Source organism: Diadema setosum, chromosome 22, assembly GCF_964275005.1.
Source record: "Diadema setosum chromosome 22, eeDiaSeto1, whole genome shotgun sequence".
In the NCBI taxonomy this organism is placed as follows: Eukaryota; Metazoa; Echinodermata; class Echinoidea; order Diadematoida; family Diadematidae; genus Diadema; species Diadema setosum.
Window position 1 is genome coordinate 10,692,189 of NC_092706.1, and position 20,418 is coordinate 10,712,606.

Sequence of the window (20,418 nt, forward strand, 5' to 3'; positions counted from 1 at the left end):
TTTTTTTGATGCCCAGTGACATGTGTATATCAAATGATATTATGTGAAGACATTGCGTGCACAGTCTGAGAGGCACTGCTCTTTTTCCTGTAATGGAAAGGTAACTGGTTATAATGATTAAATGTGACCCTGCTCCACAAAACCAACAAAAAGTCGTCAGACATGCATTTTTAGTTAAGGGCAGATTCTGAAAGAGCAGACTCTAAGCTTTAAAATGATGTATAGCTCAATTAATATGAACTCTCCTAACCTATCTAAGTATTGGAAAGAAGGCACACACTCAGGAAAAGTGTAAACTGAGAAAAGAGGCTCTGAAGCACAGGGTCTATTCAAGCGCTTAATCTTTACCAAGCCGTGCTAGCTTTGTGATGAATGGAACAAAAAACAGGATGTAAACCACTGGAGTAATAACAATGAAGGGATTATTAGATTAAGCTGAAATTGAGCATGCTCTATTAACACATTCTGTCCATGATTAATGCCATCTTTCAAAGCAGTAGCATTATCCTTTCTAAAGTTATTAGAGTTGAAATTGAAGAGTGTGTACAGGGTTTCTAAGAAATGAAAAGGGGACTCTAAAGACAACCCTAATCACGCTATTATTTAAAAAAGTGTTCAAAATAAACTGCTAAAAACATATTTTCCTGTTCGTTTTATGATACCAAATTTTACCGTAATGTAGAAGAAGGCTTGCTCTTTCAGAAATATGAAAAAGTCAAAATTGGCTAGGTTGGCCCATTTCACCTTTTTTTCACTCCTCACACAAAATCAGTGCGTGCGACTTTTTGTTCGTTTTGTGATGCATGGTCACAAATATGTATGAAATGAGGTAAAAAGATACCAAGTTTGCCAATAGAAACAAACATTAATGGTAATCTTGTAGAAAGCACAGGTATTGCTGATTTCAGGATCAAATATGAATTGAGCAATTTAGAGACTTTGGTGATTCTGTAGCAAACGGTGGTATGTGACCAAAACTTGGTTCAAAAGAGAGAGAAGTTTTTGTATTCTGCCTTGAATGCTAGCAGATACCAGCAATTAAGAATGGAAATACAAGCAAAGAAAGATTACATTCAAGAGTTATCAGCATCAAACCATAAAATTTGTTTCTTGGGGCTTAATTCGGTGAAGACTTGGCATGCAGTCTGATCCCTCTGGAATACAATGTTACAGGACCTCCAGGCAACGGCATAGGCAGATCATGATTTACAAGTGTTTTGTGAAAGACCAAAAAATGGATGGATAGATTTATTACTATTATTTTTTTTTAGCTACTTTACAACCATTGTAACTATACAACTTTTGGTTGTACGACTGACAGACTTTGGATCTGAAATAAACAAGCATTTTTATTCCAAGGCTGTTGTGATTTATCTCAGATCCAAAGTCACTCAGTCATGCGACCAAAAGTTGTATAGTGCGTGGCGGGCTTAACCCATCATAGATCGATCGTACTTGGCCACAAATCTGTAATGGCTTAACTCTTCCTATTTTTTGCTTTTTAGCCAGAAGTAGGAACTTTCTGTACTGTAATTCACACTCAAGCTAGCTTTTGTGCTTCGGTAACTTTTTTATGGCGCTCTTGAGATTCCCAGGGCCCCATTTCATGAAAGATGTTACGATAGCAACTCTTGCTAGAATAGCAACTTCCCGAAGCAACAGCCAATCAGGAAGCTGTATTCTTGTCATTACCATGACAATTGCCATTCCGGTGTTGAGAGTGTCCAGCGTAGAGAATTTGCTAGCATAGCAACTTTTTATGAAATGGGTGCTCTGATGCAAAAGCAGCCTAAGTAATGGCTTACAACAGTGCAATGAGTGTATTTGCATACTTTTGTTTTGCAATACACACTCCAGCAGTGGTATCCCACATGAAGTTTTGAAAAATAAAAGTTCCAATGATAATCAAGATGAGGAAGCAAGTTGTGGTCACTCAACAGAAAGTTTGAATAGTGTCGTAATCACGAAGTAAATGCGTGATTGGCGTTTGCGCAATTCTTATCTAACTTAATAATTCTTATTAGTGCTTCTTTGAACAATGTATGGAGGAAGAGGAGATGCAAAAGTGTTTGTGTTATGCCATTTTTCTGTTCAAGCTTCATTAAAAAGTTAACTGTAGAAAAAAAAATCAACATCATTATGTGGATATGTTGGCAGAGTAAATAAAGGCATCTGCTTATTGTGTAAATAATGAATTTTATATATCTCAGTTGTGAGTATTAAAGTATGAACTGCTGTAAACTGATATGTTGCTTCAGTTTCATTCCTGTTCCTTCCTGTGAATGTTGGCAGAGATGAGAAGTGACTCTTTTTCTTTCTCTCTTTTTTGGACATTGCCTCTGGATATGTGGCCACAGATTTGACTGTTATGATTGAGAACTACAAAATGTAGAGGTATGCGACTGCAATTGTACCACCTATTGCAGGTGTTTATAAAAATCCAATGTTTCATGTTTCATGTTTCATGCTGATGTGTGTGTGTGTGTGTGTGTGTGTGTGTACGTGTGTGTGTGTGTGTGTGTGTGTGTGTGTGTGTGTGTGTGCGTGTGTGTGTGTGTGCATGCATGTGTTTATGCACTGTACTCTTTTTTTTGGGAGAGGGGGTGGGATTTGTGTTGAAATTATTTGTGACTTTTAACAGTGCATATTTGTTTGTTGAACATAAGAAAAGAAAATATACTTCTACTGAGATACTGTATAGAATTTCTTGAAATTACTGATGTACACTTAAATTTTCATTCAGGCCACAGATGGAGGTGATGAGGGATGCACACGTGAAATCCAGACTGCATGTATGAATATACAAATACATAACACACATCAATGAGGGCACAAGTAAGAATTTCCCACACAAGATCCCCTTGGAACAGTCCAACACAATGATGTGTGTTATTTGTTTTATAAAACGATGAAGCAGCTCCTTGTCGTTTAATCCACTGCAGGTATTTTCGTAAGTAAAGAAAATAAAATCTTGTTGCTACCGCATGCACTGTTGCATGAAAATGCTGGTGACCGGTCATTATGCTTTACTAATAGCCAATCATAAGCAAAATTTTTTACGGGAGGCAATATTAAATGACTGGTCACATGTATGCTCTCAATGGATCATTTGACTGGGATCAGCTTCACCATTTTATAGTATACAAATAATGCATGTTTATGAGTGCAATGGACAGAATATTTCATGAGGTGAAAGATGAAATGATCCATTCAACGAGATGCAGCAGAGTTGAATGGATCAACATTTTATCTTTCACCAAATGTGGAGCAAATCGTGTGGATCAAAAATTGCACGGTAAATGGAGCCACAATTGCACGGATGATGACGTCATAGTGAAATGGGCCGAATGATCAATGTCAAACAACCAATCAAATGACAAGGATCTCTTCAGGCGTTATATAATACATAATATATTTTCTAATGGTGTGCTTGGACAATGACTATGTGGACAGAATATTCTGAAACAGGGAACTGTCTGAAGGGAAATTTACCCACCAAACTTTAGGGAGTCATCAACCCCCATGATAAAATGCTCTTTATATGTAATTTAGTTCAAGACAATGCAGTCTAGTCATGCATTTCTCTTTGTGAACTGACATTGTCCAGAGACCAGTGAATATCAGATGAAGTTTGATCTATGATAACATAACAAGGAAAGGAAAGTTCGAAATGAAGAGTCTGTTCGCAAAAACCGATAAGTCCATTTTTAAAGATTTTGAAGTACGGTCTCTATCATAAAGCACAAAATAATACCTTTTAAATGATATATTGGTCACTGCATATAAAGGTACATTTTTGAAGTTATGATCAAAAGAAGCAAAAATTTTCTTATTATTCTCCTTATTTTTCTTGACCTTTAATCGCGAATATCTCCATTTGGCAAATATGGACTTATCGGTTTTTGCGAACAAACTCTTCAAATACAACCTAGATATGACAGATGGATTGAGGAAATGCGGCAATATTAGTAGAACACATCAGCGAAGTTTGAGGAATATCAGACAAGTCATTAAAAAAAAAATCATGATTTTTTTTTTTTTAAGTTTTGGTGCCACCATTGCTGGACAAGAAGACTACTGCAGTCCATGATGTCATGTATAAAGATATAATGAAAATATATGGAAAAAAATGACAAAATTTCATTTTTTTTTTTATTATAAGGCACACAATCCCTTCACTTGTTATTGGCATAAGTTAAGGATGATATTCCCCCTGCTTTCTGCAAGTCGAGTGCTCTTTCATTATGCCAGAAAAGTAAAAATATGTTGAATTTTCTTTAAATTTTCTTTATGTCGTTGTCCATACTTTATGTGACTTTCACTAAGTGTTGTAGTTTTCTCATCCAGAGGTGGCTGCACTAAATTATTAGAATTTCCTAATTTTTGAACGGACTGTCCAATTTTCCTCAAACTTTGCTTTCTACCAATATTGCTGCATTCCCTCAAGTTATATTTTTGTAATGAACATTCTCTAGTCTTCTGGTACAGTCGTAAATGTTTGTGAGATAAAAGCGCACAATATTGCGCGCCGTCTGTAAAATGTTGTGAAGCTGGCCCGTATCAATGCAATGCATAAGCACAGCAGGGAACGCGCGTACAACGAGCGAGCGAGATGTGCATGCACTAATGCTCAAGTGTGTGTGTGTATTTTATATGGCATTGCATTTGTTGTGTGTAAGAGCCATTGTACCATACCAGTGTGCGCGAAGGTATCTCTGCTGGGCGTACATCGAATCGAATGACATCTATAATATAGGGTGCAATCGCTAATTTCCTCATTGGATTTCTTTGGATATTTTTTCGTGCACTCCATTAATTTACGTCTACGGAATTTTGGCATTTTCACTATCACGGTGGACCGCCAAAATGGCCGAGAGGGGCATGGACGTTTCCCAGTTTCAAATACCAGCCCACGTTCAGGTGTCGCTAGCTGAGCTGGAACAGGAGTTGGCCGAAGGTAAGGGCCCAGCGTCGCAGTCGAATAGCCAGCGCAGCGCTTCAGGCGCTGTGTCTTGTTTCGCAGCTAGAATATTTTGTTGTTTAATTTATGTCGATATATCCCTCTTGTTCCTTTGTTACTCTTGTTATGTTAAGATACGTATGCACTTACTCATGTGTGGAGATCGTTGTGCAAATTCTCAAAATTCGACTGTAGCATATCGTGCTAGATTCTGTCAAAACAAAAGTTGATTCTGTTGCATTTCCTGATCCTGTGCTGTGCTGTGGCCTATCGATGTATCACACCAAGCTATTCACTCTAGCAATCTACAATGTAGTTAGTTTTTGGATTGGAATTGCATTTAAGAGGTTTTACATTACAGGTCTGGCTTGACCGAAAGATCGGTCTGTATCTGTCCGTCGGGGAATGTTCTGCGGAGACTGCGTCTGGCTTCACGGGTAAATTTTTACCATATACGGAGGAGAGCGTTAATGGCAAAAAATAAAAGACTCCTCCGGACAGACGGATCTTTCTGTCTACGGTCTGGCCTACTTGTGGCTCGCTACTACTAGTACTACTACCCTTTAATCTATGATTTGTATGTGCGTGTGTGTGTGTCTGGCTGAAAATTAACCATTGTAAATCATTGCAGTAAGGTGGCCGTCATCTCTTTTGCATGATGTACATGGATAGATGTACAGGAGTTGACTTTGCTGTTGTTTTCTTCTGATGTACAGAAAGAAAAGAAGTAATAATGGGGGAGGGGGCTACTTTTTATGATAGCAAATATACATGTGTATCTTCTCCGGAGTGACACACACACACACACACACACACACACGCACCACACACAAAAAAAGGCATAAGGTAAAGGTAGAGGTAGAACCGACTGAAGAGAGAGGGAGAGAGAAAAAGAATATGAGCTGTAAAAGAGAAAAATATGGAGTTCATGCTGCTTACTTTGTAATCTTTCTTGGATTTGATGGGTATGTCTGTGTGACGTTTTCAGACCACATTGTGCAGTCCACGATATCACATGATCTATGACAAACAATATAAAGAGCATGAAAAGTGTGCATGCCCCCAGGTTTGCATATCATCTGCTGATGGTTATTATTTTGCATTTAGCTCATTTTTATCTTGTCTTTGCTTTAACTATAATGAAAAGAGTATAAAATGAGTTAACAGGACAAGGAAACTACAAATTGTGTTTTCCTATTCATTAACAATGCAAATATTTTGTTGATCTTTGATGTTCTTTTTTTTTTTACGAAAAGCATTAAGCTGCTGTTTTGTTTTGTTTTGTTTTGTTTAGTTTTTAATTGTGATGCACATGGCAAGATCAGGCTATATTACCTATTGTATCTTGTACATGTTATAATCACTGTTTGCCCCATTTTTCTCTCTGCTTCTTTCTTTAAAACAACAAACAAATCAATGTGTATCTAGCACATGAATTCATTCAAATTTGGAAATCAAGATTTTTGATTTATTTATTTTATTTTTTTTTAGATCACAATTTTCTGTCATTTAGGGCTTTCAATGTAGTGGATCTACATGTACACTCCAAATGTACATACAATAACTGTAAATACTGTACATAATAAAAATTACTTTCTGTTTCATGTACAGTACATTAATTTGGTCTTGGACTATGTGGAATTATGTCCATATCTGCATTTTATAACATATTTTTGTATACTACCGTACCTTTGAATACCATTCAATAACTTTTTTTGGGGGTGGATTTTGCATGCTTTATGAGGTTACACACTGTAAACACTAATTTGTCGATGCTGTGGATGAGTAAAAGGTATGGAATGCCAACTGATTCATTGATAGTATTTTCACTTGTGCTGAAACCACTCACTGTAACATGCTATTGTCTAAAATAAAAGATAAGAGAAAATGTGTGAGTACATGTGTAGATCTGATTTGCATGAGTAAACATGGGATTCTTCCATTAATAGGACAATAAGGTGAATGATCAGATTATGGGTTTTAGCTACATGTACATTTATAGATCTTTCTTTGGTATACTTGATAGCTAGTTCTTTGGGCTGGCTGCCTGGAACTGACCAAAGAGGTATTCAGGCCTCTCTCCAAATTTATGAGCAGCTGAGAGTTAGTTAAAATTTATGAGTGTTCCAAAAGAAAATTGTGTAGGGGTAGCCTTGATGTGTAATGCCAAGACTCTGTAGTGTGGCTGCATGATACAGCCTCATTTTTTTTTCCAATTTCTTCTGCTTGAGTGTTATGTTAGCTGTTCAAGTGTTAAAATTGAGATTTGTGCTTCAGCTAAATATTGGGACTGCAAAGATGTACATTTAGAGTGTTGAGTAGAACTACAAGAAACTCTTCATTCATGTTTCCATCATGAATACAATTGTAGACCAAGTGGTACATTGTACATGTACAGTCTGTACAGCACAGGATATGCAGGGCACCTAGGTAATCACCTTCCAGTAGCCAGTGTCTTCAGATATCACTTCGCATGCCCCAGACAAATAGCAGACAGCACACATTACACAGGAGAAAGTAAGGGCTTTTATATAAGATAACCGGTCTGGTTGGTACTTCACAAGTATCACAGGCTCAAATCAGCGCAGACCTAGAAAGGAAGCCCGACTTCCATCGAGGGAAGGTTGATAATTTCCTCTCTCTCGCACTAGCATGAAGTCCCCAGCCCACAGGGTCGCCCCGGGTGCAGAGCGCGGACATCACACTGTAATGTGCAGGATATCGAGGTTAACCCGCTCAGTGCCAAAGACATGGTATAGGCCTACAGCATGTGCAAATAAGATGCTAGTGGTAATTACAGAGTTACATGTAAATCACAATGTCTTGGGGAAGGGGGAGCCAATCAAAATATGACAGAGTACAATTTGTGGTTGTTGAATTTAGGGAACGGAAGGGCATAAAACTATGGGATATTCTTTATACGCAAGATTTGTTTCTGATTTGAACGTGTAAATGGGTAACATACTGTACAGTGTGTGGTTCCAAGGTATACAAATTATGCATCCCTGCCTGTGTTTGATTGTCCTTACAGCAGTATTTCTCAGGCACTCACGATAGTTTGCTATTCATCCATCTTTCTTCTTCTTTTTTAAGCCCATTGACACGTGAACAAGGTGTAGCTGTTCGAGTAGAATATCCCCCTTTGTTCAACTGTAAACACGAATGTACAATTCTGTATGTTGTTCCTTTAGGATGTTAGCTACTATACATGTACGTACAATTGTACAATGTACATTTTTGTACCAGGGAGGTGAGACGAAACTCGTCTCACCTCCCTGATTGTACACAGTACAGTACATGCTGTGTATAATGTTTTAATCAAGCATTATGAAGACACCGTTATCAGATGAAGATGTAATGAGATATTGAGAGTGCATTGAGAGTGCATCATGGTCATTTGATCGTGTGGAATATTAATGAGGGGAGGCTTTCTCCGACATCATTCTTTATACATTACGTGCATCATGGCAATGGGCATCGCCAGCAAATCCCACCGCTGTGTTTGCAAAAGGTCACTGCATTATGAAAGATGGTTTGGGAGTTGGCGATGCCCAAAAGGCAACTGTGCAGTTGGCATATTTACCATTATAAGAAACATTTGAAGGTGTTTATGGCCCCTGGGGTGGCTGATGTTACTTTGTAATGCTTTGAAAAGGAATAGATTGATCGGTCACCAGAAAGGTACACATACTGTGTATTATGTCACATATATTTTTTAGTTGTTCAAGCTGACTATTGCTGGTTGAATTTATGGAAACTTGCCTTCACTCTGTCGTGCTCAAAAATATGAAGAAAAATAATCTAGAATTATTACTCGCAAATGTTTTCAAACTCTCCTGGTTCTGTTTGCATTATTGTGAAGTGACTGAGTTAAAAAAGAAGTAATTTAAGGTTGTAAGGTTGGGTTGTCTGTCAGCTGCTTTTGTACACTTTTGGATCTTTCCACAAGTGGCATTAGCATGACTATAAAAGCAAAGGGATGCCCCTTCCCCTTGTTTTCTTGCCTTTCACATGTTTATTTATGGCACAGAGTATGTACACACTGTATTAAGTTCCTCGATCGAAGGTTTACATCTCACCATCAAATAATTTCACTTTCCATTTTTGACATCATGGGTGTGAGTCTGCGTTGGGAAGAGCCTGTCGCCTTCACTGACTACGCACATGAAGAGCCAGGTAGGGTTGGGTCACGTACAGGTAGTGCTGGAAACAACACTGGACAGTTTTGATGCACATAGTAATGTATATTACATGTAAATCCAGTTAAAAGGCACAGGCTCTTTAAAATCTAGCAGGCTTCGATTGGCAGAGTACCAGTATCCTCTGTTTCTGAAGCTCTTGGATTTCTTCGTCTAGACTTTGCCACCTTCCCCTGGCTCTAGTTGCAATGTGGCTTCACCTTCCCCAGAGGAGCATGTTCTTCTCTTTCATGTTCAGTATTGAGACTATCTGGGATAGTATTGTCATTATTTCTTTTCTCCTTTTTTTTTTTTTTTTTGAATTAGTTACTCTTTTGCACTTTAGGGTTACTAATTGCATACTGAACACAGTGGCAAACCTAACAGGCAAGGACATGGGAGTGAATTGATAATGTGTAAATACAATGTATTGTAAAAGTGGACATTTTCTGTGTATTTCATGCAGCCAGAAGCTACATGTAGCATGAAAATAAAGGCATGCAAATACATAATTATAAAATGTAACAGCTTGCCACATGCTACATTAATGGATGTGTTGATTTCATGGAATTAAAAACGTGAAGTTCTTTTTACCATACTCGGCTAAGCGAAAAAAAAAAAAAATTCACACAAAAATATCCACTTTCGTAGTGTGTATTTCCCTCTCTTTATTCACAATTCAACACTGATGGGAAACACAATGTAGATAATATACTGTTGGATGTTTGCACTATAGAGATACAGCTGTACTCGGATCAATTTTTATGTGGGCTTGGACAGCTGGAGGATTAAACAAAAATTGCATTCATAGTATTGTAAAATTTATCAAATGCATTGCTCTGAAGAAAATATCAGGACATACTATGCAGGAAAGCAGTCTTTGCACACCTTTGTTAATGGACAGATATCTGGTACTTAGTAATAAATGAAAGAAATTCATATTATGCAACAGTAAATAATGAAATGTCAGATGTTCTGTCCAAAGGTAAACAGAGGTCAGGATATGTCTTTATCCTGGTTCAAATCACTTGATAAGTTACAGGAAATTCCATTTTGATATTATGCCAAAAACATTAACACTGTGAATACATGTAAGTGGTCTAGAAAATAATTGTGAGGAAATGTCATGTTTTCTTGATTTAGTCTGTAGGCTATCATGGGCAGGCTGTAAACTTTGTCACAATCCAGAGGAAGATAAACTTCAACCTGACATGAATTTAAATATGTGGGACTGAGCAGTCTGTCTGTAGTGACAACATTGAAGACAGCATATTATATGAGAATCTGAAAGCATCTATGAACAATTGCAAAATATCTAGAATGAGATCTATATGAATAGAAAGAGCTCTGCTTTCTGGGGAGCAAAATACTGTACCGGTACATTGTTCTGTACTTCGTAGATACAGCTGTATGGTATTTAGGTTACAATAGGTTTGCTGGCATAGTGTATTTCTCCAATCTGATTCAATAAGCTACATAGCATTAAAAGGGTGTTTATAAGCTGATTTATGATGACAGTTTATGTTATTAAATGCATTTGCCCTGTGATAATCATTCATAGAGGTCTGTATGAATAGCAGATTTATGCAAAATCAATGAAGTTTTTCCCCACGTCATGGTACTGTGAGTTTTTCCACACGACTACTAGTCCACTGCCTGGACTGCCTTCGTATTCGGCGTGCACACTAGCTGCTAGCATCACGCGGAAGTACCGTCGTTGAGGGCGTGTAGTATAAGGAGAGACCCCCCGAAGACAGTCCAGTCGATCTTGCCACCTTTTCCCAAAATCTTGGAGCAACGCAATAAACGATGTGCTCCGCCTTCAACCCTTCCTCGGTGTCTGATTGGTTTAATTGCGTGTCAATCGATGAACGTTGTTGCGCGATGCAAATCTTTTCCTGGAAAAATACCTTGATCGCTTGCACGTTGGATATTCTTGGTGAAAGGCGCTAGAGTTATTTTCTTTTTACCTGATATTTGTAAAGTACGTCATATTTTACTAATTTATGATGAATAAACTCAAAATATTTGATTTTCCTCAAAAAAGAGCAAGTTGACTTCTGTGATAGGACAATAAAGCAATAAAATAAAGTTTTGGAGTACAATATTGATTTTAAAAATTGAGACCGATTGACACATAAATGAAAACAGCTGGAATTTGCATGCATGCTGTGTTGCGCAAGGATAGCGATCGGTGTATTTTGTGCATGGTGTCATATTCCTGACTGCTTCTTGATTTGAGTGTACATTTATTCCTTCTACTGTGATTCGCGTGTATTACTATTTCGCTATTCGCTGGGGTTTGTTTTCATCGATTTCGCTCAACTCATCCATGGCATAGATCAGTTACAGTTCCATCATTTTGAGTCTAATTTTGCATTATGGCGACTGCCAGAGTTCGTTGTTTCACGGACAGCGACATTCAGGCGGCTTTGGACCACGCTTCTACGCTGCTCGGATTCAGTTTTAGGAGTCAACAAGTACAAGCTCTCACATCTTTCTTGAAAGGACATGACTTGTTCTTGAGTCTGCCTACAGGTTTTGGAAAGAGTGTGATCTTTCAAGCGGCCCCATTGTGCGTGGATTTTCTCTCTGACCAGCAGGATGGCCATAATTCAGAAAGGTAAGACAGAGTTAAAGAACATCGCTCAAAGCTTTTATTTAACGTTACTTCCGTTAGGGCTTTAATATTCAGCTGGAAAAAAAAATAATGTAGGAATAGGATACTAGGAGTAGGAGTGGACCCTACACACATGTAGCTAGCCTTGGTCTAGATCTAGTCAATGTGACAATGATTCTATTTGTTTTGTATTAAACTTCTAACACGCTGTCAGTGTCACGTCATGATACCAGTGGGAACGTTCGTTAGTGTACCATGTAGAGATGTAATGTTTGTTACCAACGTTAAACGTTTAATGCTGATCTTGAGGTGTTTATCAACTGCTTAAAAATATACTGATACTAGTGATAGATATTTACATACATTGTTTGAAATTAAGCTTTGCCTTTGTTGTCTTTTAAGAGCAAATTTTAGGAAAATATTACATTGTATGTGCCAATAAATCCCACTCATATATTTATATATATATTTTTTTAAATCATGAAACTTGATTGTTTTACCTGGGTTTTATTGCTGTGTTTCAGTTCACCGAGAGCAGTGGCCATAGTGGTTATGCCACTCAAGTCATTGATAGCGGATCAGCTGAGCAGAGCCAGGGAGCTTAAGATCAACGCTGCCGACGTATCTGGAGGACTTACAGATGAGCTACGTGAAGGCATAACCTCAGGGAACTACTCAATACTCTTCGCAAGTCCAGAGAGTTTATTAGGAGAGGCTGGAAGAGAGCTCTTCCTCATCACTACCCTGACAGACCATCTCTGTGGATTTTTCATCGATGAGAGTCATTGCGTTTCAAAGTGGTAAGTGTATTATGTAGGCTTACATGTACATGTGTGCACTGAAACATGCCAAATGACAAATTCAGATCAACTTTAAGCTGATTTGGAACAAAAAAAACCCAAAAAACAAAGTGAAAGAAAACAATTTTTGTGAAACTTGGGTCAGAATCGGACAATAAGATATTGGTGACATATTTCATAAGCTTCAATAATTTTCACATTTGAATTTTAATTTCACATTTGAATGTGAATTTACTTGGTTTCTCTACAATATCATGTATTACATAACAGAATGCATCAAAATTTGTTTGTAGATATCAATATGTAGATTTTTTATTCATAAGAAAGTGTCTGAATAACATATATTTTTAATGGTTTGTTGTATTGTAAGAAAATAAAATGATATTAAATAAGGAACAAATTTACAAATTGATAACTCTGAAGAGAGGCTGACACAACAAGAGAGACTGTAACATCATGTTTGATGGCAATCAATAGATTTATTTAAAGCATAAATTGTACTTGAGCAAATTGATATTGCTGATATTTGAATGCTGTTTGGAGAGAAGTTCAATTTCCATCACAATTGAATCATGTACCCGGTATTTTGAATTTGATTGAAGTTGGTACAATTTCATATTTCAACAAGAGAGATTTATCTTGTTTTCCCTATTTCCAATTATTTATTTCAACTGGATATTTAAAAAGGTTGTAATATTGGATGGCAATACAACTGCGCATAAATTGTACTTGAGCAAATTGATATTGCTGATATTTGAATGTTGTTTGGAGAGAAGTTCAATTACCATCACAATTGAATCATGTATTTGTCAACATGTCAATTTTTTTTTTTTCCTTTGTCCCTTTTGTACAGGGGTAATTCGTCTGGCGATACCAAGGCCTTCAGAAGTGCGTATGGTCAACTTGGTGAGATCAGGTCAAAGATGAAGTCTCACGTACCAACAATTGCGCTAACAGCAACAGCCACTACAGAAGTTAGGAACCTGGTCTCACACAGTCTTGGTCTCCGCAACTTTGTTGCTGTAAGTGAGTCACCGGAGAGGAAAAACATTAAGCATGTCGTGTTGAGGTCACGCACCAGAGATTTCGACGCTATCTTCAAGTGGCTAATGAATGAGCTTAGAGATAAAGGACGGGACTGCCAGAGGATCATCATCTACTGCCAGTCGAGGAAGGTGGTAAGCGAGTTGTATTCATCGTTCTTGGCGAATATTCCAGGCACTCACCACCAGTTTGTGAACATGTATCACACGAACACCGAGTCAGATGTTCAAGATGACATCATTCAGAGTTTTGCTGAAGAAGATGGAACCATTCGAGTCTTAATAGCAACAATCGCATATGGTATGGGGGTTGACTGCAGGGGGGTCTACAACACCATCATCTGTGGGCATCCAACTGACATCGATGACTATGTCCAGATGAGTGGAAGGATTGGACGTGATGGAAAACCAAGCGTAGCGGTTACAGTGCAATACCCTGGAGACAGTTGTGGGCGACCAACTACTCAGAGCATGAAAGCCTTCCTGCAAGGAGATCGTTGTAGGAGAGGAGTGATCCGGGAGGTGTTTGACTGCAAATCGGCAGATACAAGTAGCATCAGTGCACAGTTTTGCTGTGACGTCTGCAGCAGCGAGCATGCCTGCAAAGAATTCGACGTCGAAAAACAATTACGCGATGCATTGCGTGAAAAGGACATCAGAGAGGAGTTGCCTATTAATGTGCCTTCTGCCAACCAGATGACAAAACTAGAAAATGCTCTAGAAGAGTACAGACTGTCACTGCTGAATCACGACCCGGACCACATTTACTGTGGTGGAGACATCACATCAGGTCTACCAAGAAGCGTATTGGAGAAAATCGTGAGAGAGAGCATAGTGGAGTATCCATTTCACTCGTTTGTGAAGCGTTATGCTTTCCCGAACAAAGACATAGCGGATGAAGTATGGTCAATACTCTGCACAGTCCTTCAGAGATCACCTTCGAAAACAGAAACAGTAGCTGCTTGTGATAGTGACAATTCAGATTCCGAGTATGAGTCTTCCATTGTAGATGATGAGGACGAGTATCAAGAGGCAGTTCTGTACAGTGATAGTGACAATGACTGATCAATTAGTGGAGGACTTCAGTTGTAAATGCATGAACTTACAGTGTAACTTATCCTATTGAAGGTATCCTATTGAAACAGACTCATGTACTGTACATGTTTTCTTTTCTTTTCTTTTATGTACTAGTTTTAATAGAAACTTCAGTAGCTTGATTGGGCCATCTGCATGTCATTGAGGCTTTTCTGGAATTTATTTCATGCAACATTCATGTTTGGCATCCCTGGGCAACTTGGCTACCAGTCGTGGCTAGCCTTGATTGTATGTCACACACTGTAAGCACATACATACAGTAATAAGAAAAATTGATTTCTGCTGTTCACATTGAAGATATCCAGCATTTTTTTTTTTCATGAGGGATGTGATTTGTAAAGTATATTACTTTCTATGTAAAAATGTACACCATTTTAATCTTGCTGGAAGTATCCTTGTACATACTGTAGCCACATACATGTACATATATTATACACCGTAGTAGGTCTTAGATGTTTGTCCATCCAGTTACAATCACTTTGAATAGGACAGTACCAAAAAAAAAAAAAAAAAAAAATATGTCAGGCTGCATTTATGCCTTCACTTTGAATTCTTACATATATTTCCTTTTTTTCATGTCACAGTGTGGGCATTGTTTTTTGGCACTTTGTGTGTAAATTTAATGATACATGTATAAAATATAGCAGCTTTTTCTTTTGAAGTGCCAATTTCGCTTTATACATGTGTATGAAATTTCCTCCGTAATTACTGTACTGTACTTATGTGATAAACAGAGAATAGATTTTTATGACATTGAACAGGTTAATGTGTAAAAGCTAAGTGATCAAAGTTGTTGTTTTTTTGGAGATTATGAATGGGGTGATTTTGTTGTTTTTGTTGTCTCAGTTTATTAGGATTGAAGTTTGTTCAGTGCTTTGTAAACTTATCCATGTTCATTGTACTTTCTGACTTGTTGAAATTTGCCCACAATTAAGATGTGGACAGTTGTCACAAACCATGTAACATGCCTGTCACGTATCACCAAACTACACTGTACAAGCACTTTTGAGTGAGCTTTGCATACATACAGTGTACCTGTTCATGTTCAATTTTTTTTTTTTTTTTTATGTGAGGACAAACATAAAACAGTGTCTTACAGGATTTGAAGCTGTCAGGAATTTAGATAAATGTCTGTACAAACTTTAACAAAATCATTGAGTGATTTTTTTTTTCACCTTACTGGTTGTTAATCTGCATGTTACTTGTAATTACTCTTTAAAAAGAGATTAGTTTCGTAATTTGCTTTTGTTTCTAATTTGATTCAGTTGTGCAATTCTTGAAGGTGTGTGTAGTGCTGCTTTGTTAAAACCTGTCAAAAAAAACTTCATGCTTTCTGGCAGCATGAACACTATACTGTTGTCAAGGTAATTGTAATAGTGATCTAATTGAATCTTGCAAATGGAGCAGTCAAGCATTACATGTACAGGTCCTATACATAGTCTTGTCTGAGGGATTCAATGATGCTGCACTTAAAGTGAAAACATACTGTATTTCTGGTAAGGGTTTGAGGACCTGTCTTGCACCATTTCATATTTGCATGAAAGAAAGAGTCTACATGTACCATAAAAAACTTACTAGTAACTGGCTGACACGATTTGCAGGGATGATAAGTTGTTTTAGAGTTGTCCCAAAGTCCGAGCTAGCCTAACCCAGATCGAGTATTTCTGAGATTGCGAACTCGGCAAACCTTTTTTTTTTGTTTAATAATATTTCACATTTTTGTTGTTACCTTATGAATATCTTGTTATTCCACACATTTCTTAAGCATACATGTACATTTGGGAGCAAAACTTGTTTGTTTTTGGAGGCTTACCAGAATTACATTGTATGTTTTGGTTTTAAAGAGTTACGTGCAGACTGTTTTGACGCTTTGTTCATGTCTTTGCTTTCATGTTCAAATATGTGTAAATGTTTTTTAAATTATTGTTTCTCTGTGTACGTGAAATAAAGAACCCAATTTGAAAAGGTAAGAAAATGATGTGAATGTAATTTTTTTTTTCAACATAGCATTTAAAAGGTGTTCAGTGTTGACATTTATTTTTTTTTATTTATTTTTTTTTTTGCAATTCATTATATTTTAGAATAACTTGGGAATGTTGTAAACATATATCATATATCCTGTGTGTTCGGTGTTATATTTTGAATGAAAGTGTTTGTGTGAGAATGTCCTGCAGAGGTGCGGTTCCTTGAAAGAATGGTGGAGATCCTGTGTGTTTGGTGTTATATTTTGAATGAAAGTGTTTGTGTGAGAATGTCCTGCAGAGGTGCGGTTCCTTGAAAGAATGGTGGAGATCCTGTGTGTTTGGTGTTATATTTTGAATGAAAGTGTTTGTGTGAGAATGTCCTGCAGAGGTGCGGTTCCTTGAAAGAATGGTGGAGATCCTGTGTGTTTGGTGTTATATTTTGAATGAAAGTGTTTGTGTGAGAATGCCCTGCAGAGGTGCGGTTCCTTGAAAGAATGGTGGAGATCCTGTGTGTTTGGTGTTATATTTTGAATGAAAGTGTTTGTGTGAGAATGTCCTGCAGAGGTGCGGTTCCTTGAAAGAATGGTGGAGATCCTGTGTGTTTGGTGTTATATTTTGAATGAAAGTGTTTGTGTGAGAATGTCCTGCAGAGGTGCGGTTCCTTGAAAGAATGGTGGAGATCCTGTGTGTTTGGTGTTATATTTTGAATGAAAGTGTTTGTGTGAGAATGTCCTGCAGAGGATGCGGTTCCTTGAAAGAATGGTGGAGGGAGGAATTCAAAGGAAGATGTAGATTTGGTTCTCAAGATTTACTAAGGTACAAGAAGAAAAAAGAATCACTGCGAAAGAGCTTTAAAATAGGATACATACTACACGTACCTTGTGACTGCAACAAATGAACATACATGTAATTACACATGTAATTTCATTTATATTGTAGATAACATTGTTGATACAAACTTGTACATGATACCACACATGCAAGAAATATTGCATCACACAAGTGATAATCTGGCAAGAGAAGATTTTATTCACTTCCACCTGGTATCACAGAACATGAAGACAAAAGCCTACAATAATCTAACTTGTCTTTTATGTGTTTAACCTGACAAGAAAAGAAACAATCGTAGGGTTAATCATTCCAAGTACATATGTTATTATGCATGTAAAGGCAAGAATTGACTGACTGTTACAACCATAACTTTATTTCTGAGGGGCTGGCTACTTAGAGCTGCATGTGTGTACATCACTTATGTACTCCTTATCGAAAAGGAACAAAAAATACCTGTACTATCTGTTGTATCTTTGATTTGTATACCTGCATTTCAGAATTGTAATGGCAACTACGGTAGCTTAATATGGAACATTTTACCAACCAGACTAGGCATAGAATGGCAAGAAATGATTGCAGATTTGAATTTCGATTATACGATGGCAAGTGAAGATGAATTTGTATATTTACACGAAGGTTTACAATAGAATGCCTATAGACTGAAGGCTAATCCGTACTGATAAGAGGAAAAAATAACTTGCAAATCTTAGAACATAATACATAAGTGTATGCATAGATACGGGTGTACACATAAAGGACATCATTTATGGCAATGTTTATGTATGGATTGGCAATTTAGGCATGCCTAGTGTGAATGGCATCAAGGTATCATGATAAGAAGACAAGCTCCAACTAACTTGACTGACCAGCTGGTTTTCAACTCAATAGGAGGAATTCACAAGATTTTCTATCAAACTATCCTCCATACACCATCCTCCCTTGCCCGTCAAAACATTCTATCTTTAACTCTAAATAGATCCCATCACACCATTTTCTTCACTCAGTTAATTCCGGATTTCTCCATTTTGAAGATGGATTTTGCTACTCCCCCCCCCCCCCCAACTGACAAACTTTAACATACAAAATGTTGACACAAACTTCAACCTCATAATAAGTTGAAGACACAGATGTTGCACAACTATGGGTCTGAATTTGCTGTGCCATCTGAAATACTAACACATATTTGTCACTTCTGCTTCACAGGCCAGACAAAAACAAAAAAAGTACAAATTTGGTCAAATTAGGACAATCTTTCAATTAATTATGGCTTTTCAATGTTTTGATAATTCTTTGCTAAATGGGGTTCCTTAAAATGGCAACTGCTCTAGCATGCTTGATGACGTTGTGAAGAATCCACAGGTTTGTACACACATTGTCTCATATCTTTGTTTCTCTTTCTGAAATTCTAATTGTGCAATTGTCCTGTTTCTTTCAGAGTTATTGTAGCCCTGGCATATTGAAAAGACATATCAATTTGAGGATCCCCATAATAATGCAAGTAAACTCTTCCTGAATATTACAAATGCAATTAAACAAATGAACTTTGATTACATTGTACTCTATGCAAATTTTTCATTCACAAACAAAATGGTGCATCATGAAAAGTATGTGTTCAAACAAAGAGAAATATCACCGTATAGAGCATGTACTGTGAGTATATACAATATGTAAATTCCTTTTCCTCTCTCACAGGGAAAGTACATATATACAATGTATGCATGTACCAGTACTAGTAGTCAGTATATTCAGAGCACGAGTAACTTTGTCAATTAAAGTATTATGATCAATCAAAAGAAAACCTCAAAGATGAACTTGGGAATGGTTTCATGTACAGTGTTACAGTATCTTGAGTATAAGATACGGCATACCCATACATTTGTAGGAATGTAATGCAAACAACCACATTTCAAGTTGCATATCCTTCAGTGACTCAACTGAATTTTGTTATATTGAAGTCCTCCTGACTGGCACTTTTCTTTCTTATCAAGTATATTTGTTATAACTGAACATATAAACAATAAAAATCATAGAGTGGATAATGCGGTGACCTGAATCTTTATGTTGCTGTGACCAGAATTTCATTATACATGTAGCTGTGTTATTTGCAATGGGAGTGCAATAGTACAGCACAAAATTTCAAGGCAAAATGAGGTAATTGAGAGAAAAATAGAATAACTATATTTGGCATAATGAACATATTCTGCTCAGTATCTTAATGAGCTACCCTAAAGTAAACATTCCAGAAAAAAAAAAATAACATACTCTCACGGTAATCTCACCATCATGTCAGCTGCACAATGTTTCAGAGAAAAACATAATTCTTTATATACAGCAGTATTGCAAAGTCAGCACTACACAACATTAAGTTGACAAAATTATGTGTCATGGCAGAATAATTGCACCTTGAACCACCTTCCAATGACATTTGTATCTGAACTGGCATTTTCTAGCACCGGCACAAAGGGGACTTAAGAGTCATTTTTCATACAGGAACATAGGCCCTACAGTGTTTGTATTCATGTAACTGAAATACACTAAATGCATCAATGCAAAATCACTCACATACTTTAAACAGTATTTTTTTTTTTCAGTTCGCAAAAAACTGTCAAAACTGAATTATACAGTTAAAGCTGCCAGAGAGGCACCCTACAGCGTATCTCTGGCAGCCATCCTACCTAAATGGACCCAAAATAATTTTCTGCAACTAGCTCAATATGATTTGCATGTAACACATAATTCTTTTTTCTTTCGCTAGCCTAAGACAAACTAATTGCAAAACACATATGACGTTTTCCACTTAAGACCCGACTGTCTCACAGTAAACATTGAAATATTCTTAAAAACAAACCAAGGACATATATCACATCACAAAGACTAATTTTTCTATGTTGACATGCTGATAGTAATGGCACACATTGAACTATATT

At 37.2% G+C, this 20,418-nt stretch overlaps 2 protein-coding genes across 2 annotated transcripts in view; both read left to right on the forward strand.

The window, feature by feature from the left end:
* The first annotated feature begins 4,736 nt into the window (after positions 1-4,736).
* LOC140245362 (disco-interacting protein 2 homolog C-like) overlaps positions 4,737-20,418 on the forward strand; it is a 180,750-nt gene continuing 165,068 nt past the window's right edge. The window contains exon 1 of the mRNA XM_072324940.1: positions 4,737-4,957. Within this exon, the coding sequence (XP_072181041.1) occupies positions 4,867-4,957 (91 nt within the window). The 5' untranslated portion in view covers positions 4,737-4,866. The remainder of the gene's footprint in view (positions 4,958-20,418) is intronic.
* Positions 11,520-14,666, forward strand: LOC140245514 (probable ATP-dependent DNA helicase RecS). The gene is made up of 3 exons (XM_072325081.1): positions 11,520-11,761; positions 12,292-12,558; positions 13,412-14,666. Exons 1-3 carry the CDS (start codon positions 11,520-11,522, stop codon positions 14,664-14,666), a joined length of 1,764 nt encoding a protein of 587 aa, XP_072181182.1.

What these genes read in the sequence shown, in the direction of transcription:
- LOC140245514 (XM_072325081.1), top strand. Translation starts at nt 11,520, where the DNA reads ATGGCGACTGCCAGAGTTCGTTGTTTCACGGACAGCGACATTCAGGCG. An exon ending in GATGGCCATAATTCAGAAAG is followed by an intron (nt 11,762 to 12,291) that starts GTAAGACAGAGT and finishes CAGTTCACCGAG; the next exon opens with AGCAGTGGCCATAGTGGTTA. An exon ending in AGTCATTGCGTTTCAAAGTG is followed by an intron (nt 12,559 to 13,411) that starts GTAAGTGTATTA and finishes CCTTTTGTACAG; the next exon opens with GGGTAATTCGTCTGGCGATA.